Here is a 15,250-nt window from a genome sequence, read left to right as displayed (position 1 = left end):
TCCATGTCCCCTCTACATGGACATCTGGCTTTGAGCCAAAATGACCTCTGCACACCTCTTGTTTTTGCCTTCACTTATTCACCTAGTTTTGTTGTGTGAACAAATGAATCAATGAGTGAATTCCCCAGGAAGCAACCCTGGTTATCAGGCGCTCAGTGTGGAACCTCTCCAGGTCTATAGCCCACAAGTGGGTCTACAGAACTCAGACCCTGAGAGACACAAGACACCATCACTGCCCAACATGGTACCAGGCCCTGGCACACAGGTGGAGTGAAGGCACAGACAGGGCACTGTACTGGCTGTCTAGGCCCATAAGCTGGAGTCTCAGCTCTGCCCTGATCACCTGCTGCCCTTGGAAAATCCCTTCCAAGCCCTGCATCCATTTACCCGACTCTGAAACTGAGAGGTTGGGTGTCTCCTTGCCCTTCCTGCTCAGCCGCTGGGGCTTCAGTGGTTCTAGGAGAATATCAGCTAGAACCTATGGCAAGAGTGACCCTTGAGGATTCAGGAGCATAGAACCAAGGGGATGGGGGCGTCCAGCGGGGGACTTACCTCAGCCAGGGGCTTGATGTCACCGTCCTCCAACAGAGCATGAGTGAGGGCCACACCACTCTCAGAAATGGCCCGGTGGAAGAGATTCTTGGACAATGGAGAGAAAATCTGGGACCAGAACGGAGGGGAGGAGAGTTCATGTTCAGGGGTGGGGTCAGTTACTCACTCACTCTTCCGGACTACATCCACCCCAGCTCTGCCCTGGCCCATTCCCCTCAGATCCTGGGGGTCACTGGACACGGTGTCTCCTCCACTCACTTGGCCTGCTTGCCAGACTCACCTCCCACCCAAGAGAACCTCCCACCCAAGAGAACCTAAGTGGGATCAGGACAGGGCACAGGGCAGGGACATGACAGGAGGTGTGTGGCAGCCGAGCCTAACCAACAAAGGTGTTGGAAAGGCAGCTTAGCATCTCCTAACCACAACTTCTGATTCAGCATCTCCATTACTCAGAGCTTATCCTATAAAATGATCCTGGAGGCACACAAAGATTTCTAAGGATGCCTCGGCTGTTTACAATGGTACACACTGGACATAACCCAAGGGTCCAATATTACGAGATTGGGCAAATAAATGGTTTTTCATTCTTATCATGGAATACTGTACAACTGTAAAATATATTATTAAGGGACAAAATTTAATATTTAGTAAAGTGTTTGTGTTGTATTACAATATTCAGGACAGTATTTTCATAAATAAAAAAGACAAAGATTTATAATAGATGATAGTCCTATTGATAGGTAGATTGATGGATAGATGGATGGACAGATAGATATAAAGTCATGGAAAAGAAGACTAGAAAAATCCATGTCAAACTGAGCACAGTGACTATCCCTGGGTTATGGGATTGTGGATGGCTTTTGTCTTTCTCGGGCTTATCTGTATTTTTCCTTTTTCTCTACTTTAAAAAGTATAAAAATGTTTTCCTCTGTGTATTCAACTACAAAGCCAACACAGGAGTGAAGACTCCAGTAGTGGGCTGACCCTCTGCCCACCTTGTGGCAAGCGGAAGGCTTCCTACGGCTCCCGGTACTTCTCATCAGGTTTTTCACCCCAGCTCCCCCAGTTTCTCCCGCACCCAATCCCCACTCCAGCAGGACCCCTCACACCCCCAGGTTGCGTCTGTGTCCCACAACCCCTGCCCCATCCCTCCCTATCCCCGGCTCCATACCTCCTTCCTCTAGCCCGCCTGCCCTAGCTCACCTGGTCTCTCAGTCGTAGAGACTGTTGCCTCCTTCTTAGGCATTAACCAGTCATCAGACCACCACAGAGGAATCCCCAGCCTGCTCAGTGTCCATGTCCCCTCCACATGTAGATCTGGCTTTGAGCCAAAAAATACCTCTGCCCACCTCTTGTCTCTGCCTGCCCTTACTCATAATTTATGCCTATTCCTACTTCCCAAGAGAAGGGAAGTGAATCCTCATATTAAAATGAGTGATAGAGAGAGAGACAGAGAGAAAGAGAGAGAGAGAGAGAGAGCTCAACCAAGCTAGAAGAGGGGAATGCCACCATTGCAGGCTGCAACTGGAGATACATAGGGCCCTGGGACATTAAGCTCAGCTCAGATTCCTGGGGGCCAAGGAAAGCTTAGTTTTTAGCTTTCCACCACCTGATGCTGGACAGTGAGTAGGGTCGGTCCTGAATACAGGTATTGTAAGCAGAGGTGTGCATAGCTGGATTGACAGGTGTCTAAGAGGTCTCATCAGCATCACATCAAGCATGGGGTTGGGCCTGGTGCCAGGAGCACTCACAAGAACAGAGACACTTTCTCCTCCCGATGACTCTCCAAAGATGGTCACAGAGCCTGGGTTCCCTCCAAAGCTGGCAATGTTGTCCTGGACCCAACGCAGGGCAGCCAGCTGGTCCAGGTGGCCCCAGTTCCCCCGGCTGTGTTCATCCCCTGTGCTGTGAGGAAGAGAACAGGTTGAGGGTGGGGAGCAGAGATGTCATGGCAGGACCTTCAGGACTAGAGATGGGGCTGGGGGCTCTCAACGAGCGCCAAGGCGGGTGAATCACGATGTCAGGAGATCGAGACCATCCTGGTTAACATGGTGAAAACCCATCTTTACTAAAAATACAAAAAATTAGTTGGTCGTGGTGGTGGGCACCTGTAGTCCCAGCCACTCGGGAGGCTGAGGCAAGAAAATGGCGTGAACTTGGGAGGTGGAGTTTGCAGTGAGCTGAGATAGCGCTACTGCACTCCAGCCTGGGCGACAGAGCAGGACTCCATCTCAAAAAAAAGAAAAAAAAAAGAAAAGAATCAGGCTGGGCTTCATCCCACAAATGGGTATATACCCAAAGGATTATAAATCACTCTGCTGTAAAGACACATGCACACGTATGTTTATTGCGGCGCTATTCACAATAGCAAAGACTTGGAAACAACCCAAATGTCCGTCAGTGATAGACTCTGGATTAAGAAAATGTGGCACATATACACCATGGAATACTATCCTGCCATAAAAAGCTATGAGTTCATGTCCTTTGTAGGGACATGGATGAAGCTGGAAACCATCATTCTGAGCCAAGGACAGAAAACCAAACACCGCATATTCTCACTCATAGGTGGGAACTGAACAATGAGAACAATGAGCTGAGAACACTTGGACACAGGGTGGGGAACATCACACACCAGGGCCTGTTGTGGGGTGGGGTGTGGGGAGGGATAGCATTAGGAGATATACCTAATGTAAATGACGAGTTAACGGGTGCAGCACACCAACACGGCATATGTATACATACGTAACAAACCTGCACATTGTGCACATGTATCCTAGAACTTAAAGTATAATAAAAATAAAATAAATAAATCATAAATTAAATAAATAAAAATAATAAATTTTATTAAATTAAATAAAAAATAAAAATAAATAAATTAAATAAAAATAATTTTAAAAATAAATTAATTAAAAAAAGAATAAGGCTGGGCTTCAGCATCTCTGAGACCCTGCCTTGCCTTGCTGCAGTGATGATGTATGGTTCTACATTCACTCAACTGGCAACTATTTACTGAGCATCTACTGTGTGTTTGACACTATCCTATGAGCTAGAGCACATCTGAGAGCAAAAAGGGTAAAACCTGTGATGACACAGAGCTCCCACTACAGATCACAAGCAGATAAACAGATCTATAGAGAGAATATAATGATCTTCGGTAGTCAAAGTGCATTGAGGTAAATACAATGGAGTAAGGAAAAAAGCAGGGGTGGGACAGGGGGTGCCATTTCAGGTCGCAATCAGGGAAGGACTTCTGGAGGCAGTGGCATTTGAGGTTTTGGAGGTAAAGACCTTCATAAAACAAGCACAACAAGCACATGAGCCTTGCAAATATCCAAAGAAAGGAATTCCAGGTAGAAGAAAAAGCAAGGGCAAAGGCCCTGGGGCCCAGTGAAGGAAAGTGTGAGTCAGGAAGTGCAGCTAGAGAGGGCCCTGGGGCCCTGATAAGAACTTTGGCTGTCATCGTAAGGAACATGGGAAGCCCCTGAAGTGTTTTGTGCAGAGGCATTGCATGATTCAACACACATGCTAAGTGATCACTCTTGGTACTGTGCGACTCAGCCTCAGGATAAAAGTGGCAGGTATCTGAAAGTAAGTGTTAGGATCATAATTAAGGTGAGAGACAGAAAGCTTTGGCTGGGGTAGGAGCCAGGGAGAAGGTGCGAAGTAGTGGATTCTGAAGGTGGAGCCAACAGAGTTATGAGAAAATAGAGAGTCCAGGCTGCCCACAGGGCTTTCTCCTGAGCCCCCAGGAGGATGGGGCAGCAGCAGCTGAGTGGAGGTGTGCTGGGAGGAGGAGTGGGAGTCAAGGATTCAGCTTGTTCCTCCTTCTGGCACCAGCCAGGGGTGGGGAGAAGACAGTAAGTGATGCCTGCGGATTTCAAAGGTGAGATGGGCTGGAAATGGGGGCTCTGGGCTGCTCCCTGGGATCACTGGAAATTAGTAGAGAGGGAGAGGGAGACAAGAGAGGCCTGTGGACAGGGAGGAGGAGGGACCAGGAAAGGGACTGGGAAGGAAGCATGTCGCGGAGGCTGAGCGGCCATTGGCTGCTGCTGTGAGGTTGGGTGGAGAGTAGGGGGAGGTCATCGGTGGCCGCGAGACCAGCTGAGTGGCGTATCCAGGAAGAAACCTGACTGGCATGGGTGGAGGAGACATACGGAGGAGAGGAAGTGGAGAGAGATCATGAAGCAGCTTTATTATAATGGGGAGCAGAGACACAACCTGTGGCTAAAAGGGATGAAGGTGATACAGCCAAGACTGACCTGGGATGCCTAGCTGACGGTAGACCAGAACCCATCTTCCATCTCCCTAGGCCTATTCATCAGTAAGGGGAATCCCTCCCACAGCCCTCCCAGCACTCACTCGAGATTGGGGTGCTGGGATGGTAACACTTAGAAAAGGTTTATAGTAATTGCACCTTGAAGGAGATCTGACTCCTGTCCCCATGGAGACCTGATGGGGAAGACTCCATCCTTGCTTTCCTGCACTTGCCAGATTTCAAGCAGAAAATGGGGTGAGTGGGCCCCAACACTCCTCCAGGAAGGGGTCAGATGCTCCTGCACCCCACCATCTGCAGCCCCCATTTCTTCACCCACAACATGCCCTGAGCTCCCTCTGTGACTCTGCCCCTTCCCTCCTTTCCATGAGAAGTCAGATGTGTCAACCTTCAAGAGCTGGGCTGCCTCCTAAGTGTCATGACAGAGAAATTCAATGTGCTGGAGAAACATAGGTGAAGAAGAGATGAGTCTTTCAGTGGAGGTAACTGGGGGCTGGGTCTTTCAGGATGATGAGGAGTTCCTCAGGTAGTTAGCATTCCAGGCAGAGGGAACAGCACATGGAAAAGCTCAGAGGCAAGTGGATGAGTGTGGCTGGGGAGTGAGAGGGTAGGTAGTGTCCAATTATGGTGAGGCTTGTATGCTACAATGAGGAACCTAGCTAAGGTCTCCTGAGGGTTGACATGACCAGAGTTGGGTCCTAGCAGCCTCATGTTGGGGGCCAAAGTGCAGTGAGGAGAGTCTAACTTCTTACCTGAAGAATCCCAAGATGCCCAGGCGGTGCTGAATGGTCACCACCACCACGTTTTCGTGGGCAGCGAGGACCTTCCCATCATAGGTTGATGCTGCACCCACCACCAGTCCCCCTCCAAAGATCCACACCATCACCTGGGCAGGGAGGAAGCAACATACCAGTTACAAGACACAGAGCCAGAGAGCACTCAGAGGGTGTTTTGTTTGGTGACCTACCTATTGGTCACAACTAAAGGAGGATGTTACCCAAAGTTCACCAGCGCCCAGCAAGGTTGCAAAAGCCAGTCTCTCTCCTCCAAAACTCTCCCAATCGGAGCCTGAGCCACCACCCCACTGCACATATCCTGGCTGCCCCTTTCTTTCTACCCAGCCTCCAATGCCTCCTCCTCCCAAGGCTCTTCATGCTGAGAACATCATCATGGGCATAGCAAAGGCTAAGGATGTCGTGTTATCCCCCTCACTCCCATCACCCTCAAGCCTGGACTGTTTATGCACTCAGCGTACCCATGGGGCAGCCCTTGTATCTCAGTTTCATCTCAATTTACTCTCTCATGGTGAAGTAAACTTCTCTGTGCATGAATGACTGTCTCAAGAAGCACACATACCTGTGATAGTGTCTCTTCCCTAAATGCCTCCTCTATGATTCTGCATCCCCAAATCCTATCCATCCTGCACAGCGCAGCCTAAAACCCACCCGCTTCAGGATACCTTCAATCAATGGACTAACACTGTCTGAGAACTTACTATGTGCCAGGAACTCTGCTAATACCTGAGATGAGAGTAGGTACAATTCCTAATGCAAAGTTCTTGCATTTTAAAAGTCCACATAGTGGGGAAGTAGTGAGAGTGACTAAAATAATAATATTGTAATAATATTATTCATGAAATATAAAAAAACTCATAACATAAACCATGTACTAAGTGCTGTTCTAAGCACATGTAGTTCTAGAACCTGTGACCATTCCTGGAGGTTCTCCTGCCTCTAGGTTCCCAGAGTTCCCGTTTCTCCCACACATCTAATCCCTGCCTGCTTCCTGGGGAGGGACTGAATGTGCATTCATCTGTGTGTGAAGGCTGAGCCCGAGGGCTGGCCTGCAATAATATGCTGAAGAGAGGATATGTCTCTACAGCCCAGATGGCAAGATCTTCGAAGGTAGGGGCTGCGTGGAGTGGGTTCATGTTCCCCCTTTCCCTGAAGCCCCAGGTCTAACTGTGTATATGGGGCACTGAGTACAAAATAGAAGAATGAATGAATGAATGAATGAGTAAACCTTTCTCCCACTTCCTGTGTCTTACAAAGCACATGTAGGACCAACTTCTAGTCACATGTTTGCAGACCTGCTCCCGTACTCCTGGGCACCATGCCAGGGTGCCCCTGGGAGACTGGTTGGATGTGACACCCTTTCCTCTTCCACCCTGGGGTGGCCTTCTTTGCCAGGAGACCCTCCCTACCCTGCAGCTGGCAGCCTGCCCCATCTCCAGCCCTTTGTTTATTTGGGAAATGCTGACACATTGGGTCATCAGCCTTTATCAAGACAATTACGGAGGGAAATTAGGTACAAAAAAATCCCAGATATTTGGCCAAAGGCAAAAGAAAGAGCTTCTGGGATTGTCCCAGGCTCCGCCCCCAACATCTGTACCCAGACAGTGAAAGTTACACCAGATGAATGCTGGTGTACTGGAGAAAAGCCACATAAAATCTCAATGCCCTACTCTGTGTCAAAAGCACTGGTTTGAAGATCAGAAGACTTGAGCCAAAACTACCCTACTGCGTGACCTCCTCTTCCCTGTCTGGGCCTCAGTTTCTCTATCTGAAAAGAAAGAGTTGAGGTGTTGGCTTTTCTCTAAGTTCCTTCCACCGCTAACATTATTGAAAATCATGTCTTACCCACTCTAGGTATCAGCTTTTTAATCTAATAACTAAAAGTAATCATTTACATCCTTCTATTAGCATGAGGGAACTTGGAACAATTAAGCTGTTCATAAAGATGCACAGCAAACTCCCCCAGAGTTCCTGTGTCATGAGGGGAAACTGAGGTGTGGAAAACCTGTGTTTCCTGTGGAGGCCCTGAGGTCCTGGCCTGTGCAGCCCCCTCCCCAAGCTGCCTTCATCCCCTTCCGATCTACACTAGAAGATCCGGGGTACTGGAACTGACAGGCCTTGACCAGGGCATCCCACGGCTTACCGGCAGCCTGTTTTTCTTGGTCAAGTCAGCAGGAGTGTAAATATTGAGGTAAAGACAGTCTTCGGAAACTGTGAGAGAAATGTTCTCCTTTCTGTTACTCAATAGGTCTGAGAGAAACTGCCCCGCCTTGGGATCTTGGATGCACCTGGGGATGGGGAAAGAAGAACCCCTGAAGTTCAGCCAGCTATAAGCCAGGTGTCTTCTTTGGCAGGGCCTTGGACTGGGAGGTTTAAGCTTGAAAATGGACTTGATGTTTACAGACTCACGACATTGTAGTGGGTAGGAGGCTATCAGGGGCTTCAGATGGGGGCGCTGGGACTCACTAAGGTCTCCTAAGACCAAGCAAAGTGAGAAGGGCTTCCCACCTCTTTCCTTCCAAGAACCTTTGGGACTCCCAGCGTTGAGGAGGGGAGACAACAAATACACTGATCCTCCCTGGATGGTGACATTTCTCACAATATCTTAGGGGTGAAATCTTTGTGGGACAACATCAGGAGAACTGTGCTCTAGTTTTGTCTCTCCCACGCATTTACGGGGTGACCTTGGGTGAATTCCTTTCGCATTCTGGGTCCCAAATCTACCAGGTCTAAGTGAGAGCAGTGATTTCTACATGGGTCTTGCAGCCCTGACATGCCAAGACTCTACCATCAACCCATCCCAGGCAAGTGCTGTTGGTGGCCCTGATGAAAGATCTCAAGGATACAATATAGATGAACATTGGTAATAGTTATTGAGTCCTCCCAGTGTTCCAGGCACTGTTTTAAGTACCTTTTGTATATTAACTCATTTAAGCCTCAGATCAGTCCCATTACATAGGTTCTATTATCTCCATTTTACAAATGAGAAAACTGAAACCCAGAGAGGTTAGAGAACCTACCCAAGGTTACATAGCCAGGAAGATTCATGCCATGTGGTTCTTATACACAAGTATATTATAAGCGATAGTCCCAGACCTCAGAGTACCAGAAGGCAGGCATCACCGCCCCCACTAGGTACATGAGGAAACTGAGGCACTCAGGCTCTGGGATGACACAACTGTCAAGTGACAGAATCAGAGCCAGCAAAGATGACTTCTTGATTTCCATCCTGGGAGATTTTCCTACAGAACACCCAGTACAAGCGGCGTAACAGTAATAATAATAATCAAAAGACATTCCAATGTGAAGAAAGGGAAAAAGAACTCAACTTCACTGGTCTTTGCATAAATGCAAACTAAAGAGGAAAATAAGATTGCTATTATTATTATCGTTTTGCCTACCGAATAACCAAAAACAATTTTAATAACCCGAAGCACTGCAAAAAAATCTAATGAATGGAGATTTTTGTCCATCAATGAGAGAAGTGTAGTTGGAATATTTTGGCAGCGAAATTTAACAAAAGATATATACTTTTTGACTCAGAATTATAACTTCTGGGAACTTATCCTAAAATATTCATTCATCGGCATAAAGGTTTCACTACAAAATATTCATCACAGTGCTCCCTATATTATCAAAAACATCATATGTAACTTAATGACCCCAGATAAAAGCTTGGGGAAATTAATTATGGTGCAATACCAAATATAATGCAGCTGCTAATATCAGGCTGTGCCATTTAATGGCATAGAATGATGCTCCTGATATACTTAATGAGCAAAGCAAGCATCCAAATTATCTGAACATAGCACTCCTTTTTAAAGAAAGAAAGTATAGCAACAGGCCAAAAAACTGGAATACAAACGAAACATTAGATCATAATACTGTACCATCTAAAATATTGACAGCTGCTCTCTTTGAGTGGTGGGATATTGTATGTGATTTTAATTTTCTTACTTTTCCTTATCTAAATTTCCTAAATTTTCTGTAATAAGTATATACTATACTTGCAGTCAGAAAATAAAAACAGTAAATATTATTTTTTTAATAAAGGAAAGAAAAGAAGGCAACCAGAGGTGGGCTGCTGGAAAACCGCTGAATACCTGGCTGCTGAGATGCATGGGGTTTCCTCTGATGCCTGTAGGGTCCTTGGTACCCTGGGGAGTGGCGGTGAGGCCAATTAGAACCTTTGGGAATAAAAAAAAAAAAAAAAAAAACTTTGGGCTTTTCTTCCCAGCTTGGCCAGGGTGAATGGACACATCTGCCATCGTTCTCCTCAGGAATACGGAACTGGGCACACCTGAGAGTTGAGCACTTGCCAAGAGGACACCTCAGTTCACTTCCCACCCACACACCTCCTGGCCCTCCCTTCTCCCCACTGTGTCAAAATTCAAGACAGCGGAATTCATGGGATCCTTCTTTCTGATCTCCCTCACCTGCTTAACGGCTTCTTTGTTTCCAAGGCACTTATCCCGTTCTAACAGATCACATACTCCATGGGGTAATTTGCATGTTGTTCTTCTCTGTCTCCCGCTGCTAGAATGCACGCTCCATGAACCTAGGGGTCTTTGCTTTGTTCACTAATGGATCCCAAGAACCCAGACACATGCCTGGCACACAGTAGGTGCTCAATAAACATGTGTTAAATAATGGACTCCAGAATGCTGTGAGACTTCTGGAATGTTCTTAAGGATCTACAATGATCTTAAGGATTCCAGAGCAAAGGATCAACCCATCGGGGGACTGCCTTGACTCCTTCCTGCATCACTTTGAGGCAAACATCCCCCACAGACACACGCCACAGCCACCCCTGGCTTACATAGGAGGGTAAGAGGTGGCATTCTTCACGAAGCTCCATGGCTCTGCAGGTTGCGGTGGAGTAAACCTCAGGGGTCCAAGAGGGGGCTTGGCAAAAGGGATTCCCAGGAAAACCGCCACAGGCTGTGCAAATCCTTCTAAGCTGACGAACTTCCCCAGCACTTTGCCATTCACGGTGTCCACCACAGGTGGCGAGGACGGGTGCCCTGCTGGATGTGGAGAACAAATCAGGATGCATCAGAGGCAAAAGGCTGGACCCGGATTCCAGGTGGGGTTTGCCACTTTCTAAGTGCATGACCTTGAATAAGTCACCGAAACCCTCTAGGCCTCAATTTCTTTTGATGTACAATAGGGATGAGGATCACTGTCCTTACTAACTGAGGTGGTTTAAAGTGCAAATTAGATTTGGAGGCATAAAAACATTCAGCCAAAAATAAATGCAAGAAGGAGAACTACTAGGAAAGAACAAGACATTTATCTTCCCCCTTAGAAGCCTCTGGAAACATTTATCCATTAGAATCCTGGCACTGAGCCACATGCTGGATGAGAGGATGAACAAGAGGTGCTCCGTATTCTCAGATGCATTGACCCTTGTAGGGAAGGGTCACTTATACACCTGGGCCTACAGACGGGAAAGAAGCGACTGTGTCCTGGGAGAGGTACTCATAAGGCAGTCTAGGAATTAGAAGAGGGGGCAAGGCCTTCTGATTGCAGGCATCATGGAGGAGCTGGGACTTGCAGTAGGGGAGGATTGAATAAGGGGAGATGAGACGCAGGGAGTGGTACCGAGCAGAGAGAAGGGAATGTGCTGAGGCTCAGAGCAGCAGAATACAGAGCCTGCCTGGGGGAGGGGGCATGGCCCACATGCACCAGGTGGTGTCTGAAGGGAGTAGAAAATATTCCTGGAATGAGACAGCGCATGTCAGGGAGGGCCTAGAATGCCAGGCTAAGGGCTTGAGTTTTCTTTAGTGGACAAATAAGCAGCAGGGACCATTCCAGATAAGGGAAATGATCAAGTCAAAGAACATTTTTCTGGTGGCCCTGGGCACATCTGATCCATTCTTGCAGCACAGACAATGCTTCCTCATTGAGCTGAAATTCATTTCCCAGCCTCCGCATCAGTCTTGGTTCTATCTGTCATGGGACCGCACTGGCCTGTGGCCTTTCAGACACTTGATAACGCCACCCACCCCTCAGGTCCTGTCTGACTCCAGTGACCTCAATTTGTCTAAGCTTCCCTCCTACGAAATGATTTCCAAACTCTTGTCCTCTCAGTTGCTCTGCTTTGGATATAGGCAAGAAGGCAATATCTCCATCAAAGTGGGGCCAGAGCAGAACAGAACAATTCAGATTTGATCTTACAGGGGAATATCCAATCGCAATGGAAACTCCCTATGCAAAGCCCAGACGCACAACAGCATCCATGTCTCATTATCAGCCAGCCCCACACTGAGAATAGTTAACTTGTTTTCTTCTGTTGTTGCTAATTACAAATAATATTGAGATAATTTTCTTGGAAGCATGTTTATCAACATAGCAGTGGGTGGTGGCATTACAGGTGGCCTATTTTCTTGGTGATTTCCATGTTTTCCGCACTGTATGGGATTTCTGGTCTTCACCTGAAATCCTTCCCAGCCCCATATTAATTATTTTAAAATTTTAAATAAAAAAGAAAATATTTATGAAGAAATATGATGATGTCTAAAAGGTACTTTGAAAGACTTGGAGACTGGGCACAGGGGCTCACATCTGTAATCCCAGCACTTTGGGAGGCCAAGGAGGGCAGATCATTTGAGGTCAGGAGTTTGAAACCAGCCTGGCCAACATGGCAAAACCCCATCTCTACTAAAAATACAAAAATTAGCTGGGCATGATGGCGTGCGCCTGTAATCTTTGTTACTTGGGAAGCTGAGGCAGAGTCCAGGAGGTGGGGATTGGAGTGAGCCGAGATTGCACCACTGCACTCCAGCTTGGGTGACAGAGTGAGACTCCATCTAAAAAAGAAAAGAAAGAAAAACTTGGTCCCTGATCAGTTTTGGGGGACATGGAAGATGAAGACCAAAGAGCTGGCTTGTGATGCTGGATCCCTGTTTACATAGGCTCAGTGGAGATGTCAGTGGGTTATCCTGGCAAGATGGTGCCACAAGACGTGGGCACTTCAAGACTGGAAGGAAGCCTGGCGAGAGAGCAGGGTAGAATTTTCTCCTAGAAGGTGAGGGTACACACCATGGATGTGTATGGCTTCATCGAAGATGCCAGTGTGAGAGGGAAGGGAAGAAAACAAAGATCAAACACAGGGACCACTACAGCCAAGACCAAAGATCCATCAGAGTGGGAAGGAGAGAACATCCCAGCATCCTGGAAGTCCAGGGAGAAGAGGACAAGGTGCGAGCTAAGATTGCTGAGGGCTTCAGGGAAGTGGAGGAGGATCAAGGCAGAGAAACCACTGGGCTGGTCTTTCTCAGCTCAGGGATCCATTCAGCAGGGTGAGGTGGATGGCAGCCAGATTGCCAAGCATGAAAAAGTGGGTGAATGGGGGGAAGCAGAAAGAAGAATGGGAACAAGAGCAGTTGTCGCTGACGTTATATGAAGCATGAACATGATGGGCACCTACTATGTGTCAGGCATGCATTCCAGCTTGTTTAATCTTCAAAAAAGCCTTGCTGGGTAGGCATCAACATGCCCAATTTACAGAGAAGGAAATTAAGGAAGTGGAGGCAGCCTGTATGGTCTTCCTAAGGAAGGAAATGGATGGCATTGCCAGGAGTCACCAGAAGTAAAGGAATATTCAGCTCCAAGTAGGGTTCCTCTCTTCCTCTGCCCTTCCCCACAGTTCCAGAGCTCTCACAGTGTCAGGCTGCCAGAAGGAAGACAGGATGCAGATGGGGCCTGGGCTGTCAGGATTCAAGACCCAGAGACAGACATGATTTGTACTACATTTCCCTATGTGAGTCTCAGTTTCTCTGTCTATAAAGTGGCACAGGGGTATTTTGAGGCCCCTCGCTGCACCCCCTCTATGTACCATGTGTTTTGCTTCCTGTATTCTGATGCTCTGGCATCTGAGGCTTTGCTGATATTGGAGAAACTGTCCCTCCCAGGGTCCAGCCAACCCGGAGCCCACACCCCAACCGCCTCTTTGATCGGGTTGCCATGCCCTGGCCACTACCCACTTGCCCTAATTATGCCAGATCTAGGTACCAGACAACTAGGAACAGCCCCTGTGCCCCAGAGACCCCTGAATTATCCCAACTCGCCAGTCCTCAGCCTGGGGATGGCCAACTGAGCTGCCTAAAGTTCTCGTGTGTGCGGCGTGAGGTGGTCCGGCCGCCCGCCTCCTTGGGGCAAGCAGTGCAGGGCGGTTTCAGTGTGTTCACCTTCTCTGCGTCTCCGCCCGGGCCAGGCTGACTGGGCTTAGCTGCTCCAAGTCCAAGTCCAAGCCCGGAGGGCGCGCACCACCGCGGAGCCGGACCTGTTGTGTCTGCCTTTTTGCGCATCTGCGTCCACCTCACCTTTTTACGCACCTGCGGCCCAGAACAAGGATTTCAAAAAGTGCCCAGCATCTTTATGTTTCAGAAGGACTCACCCCAAACCGTGGAAGCAGCAAGAGTGCCCAGGACAAGAGCGGGGAGCCACATCCTGGAAGGATGACTGGTCTCGGAGCCTGCAAGGTCTTCTTGTAGCTGATCGGGACTGCGCTGTCCAGCCAGGAGCTCAGCCCCGCCCTGAGCTACCACCCTGCTCTAATTGTGAAATTTCAGAAAAGCTTTCCCTATCTCCAGAACTCCCTGGGCGACGCCTACCTACAGTCCCATCTCGCCAGTTCTCAGCCTGCCCGTCCTGCCTTTCCTCTTATATCCTTGGAAGCCGCAATAAAAGCACCTTGGCCTGTTTCACCAAAGCAGTCTGGTCGACACTCTCAAATTACAGAGAGCTAATAAATTCTACCAATTACTTGTTGTATAAGGGTTTCTCCCTTGCAGGACTCTAACTTCAGTACACTGTGAAGGCCCCGAAAGGCCCGCACCAGCAGGCGGATGCTTTTAGGCAAAGGGATACTTTGGTCTGAGATCCTCAGAAAAAGTTTAAAAATTTTAGAGCCACTCACAGTCCCACAGCTCAGCTGGGTAACTTCGCACACATCTCAGCTCCCAGGGCTTGTGTTTCCTAGCATTCCAGGTTCTCAAGTTTGGAAGCGATCTTAAATTTTAACCAGTCTCCTTTCTAATGCCTGAATTAGCTTCACAATATCCTGCCAACTGGCCTAGCCTTCTGTCACACAGCTCCAATGTCAGGTAAATCACTATCTTCCAAAGCAGGAATTTTTGGACAGAATGTAAAAATGATTCCATCTCTCAATAGCCCCTGGCTTTAATCATTCATCCATTCATGTACCCACCCATTCTGTGAATATTTACCACAATGCCTGGCACCTGGCCACGTATAATGGATACAAAGGCCAATTCAAGACATGGTTCAGTGTCTGAAGGGACCTCCATTGGTAGACAAGACAGATGGGGTGGAGAAGCAGCAGGGGTGATGTCAAGGCAATGTGAAATCACCGAATCAGGGTGATACAGAGTGCTCTGGGCACACCTGGAAAGCTGTCATTTACAAGCTGCTGGGGACACAAGGAAGTCACTTAAAGCCTCTTTCATGGGATCATTAAATGTCCAACAATAGGGAATTCACTAAACACACTCTGGTACAGCTGGCTAAGGAGATATGATGTATTCACTCAAAATAGTGATGTGCACAGCTATTTGCTAACAATGAAGACAGGATGCGTTATGAAAGGAGAAAATAACAGGTTACA

The 15,250-nt window shown here is 47.9% G+C and overlaps 1 protein-coding gene across 2 annotated transcripts in view; it reads right to left on the bottom strand.

Annotated features, from left to right (window-relative positions):
• The window catches only part of LOC112614334 (liver carboxylesterase 1-like), a 29,624-nt gene extending 15,552 nt beyond the window's left edge, over nucleotides 1-14,072 (bottom strand). The window contains exons 1-6 of one of the 2 annotated variants that reach the window (XM_025370780.1): nucleotides 14,021-14,072; nucleotides 10,439-10,646; nucleotides 7,763-7,907; nucleotides 5,578-5,711; nucleotides 2,304-2,457; nucleotides 553-660 (exon numbers count right to left, since the gene is read on the bottom strand). In XM_025370780.1, coding sequence (XP_025226565.1) covers nucleotides 553-660; nucleotides 2,304-2,457; nucleotides 5,578-5,711; nucleotides 7,763-7,907; nucleotides 10,439-10,646; nucleotides 14,021-14,072 — 801 coding nt within the window. The remainder of the gene's footprint in view (nucleotides 1-552; nucleotides 661-2,303; nucleotides 2,458-5,577; nucleotides 5,712-7,762; nucleotides 7,908-10,438; nucleotides 10,647-14,020) is intronic. The other variant, XM_025370781.1, reaches the window with a different exon arrangement.
• Between the last annotated feature and the right edge of the window lie 1,178 nt (nucleotides 14,073-15,250).

This window comes from Theropithecus gelada, chromosome 20 (assembly GCF_003255815.1).
Source record: "Theropithecus gelada isolate Dixy chromosome 20, Tgel_1.0, whole genome shotgun sequence".
Taxonomy (NCBI): domain Eukaryota; kingdom Metazoa; phylum Chordata; class Mammalia; order Primates; family Cercopithecidae; genus Theropithecus; species Theropithecus gelada.
This window is presented reverse-complemented; position numbering and strand designations above follow the sequence as displayed.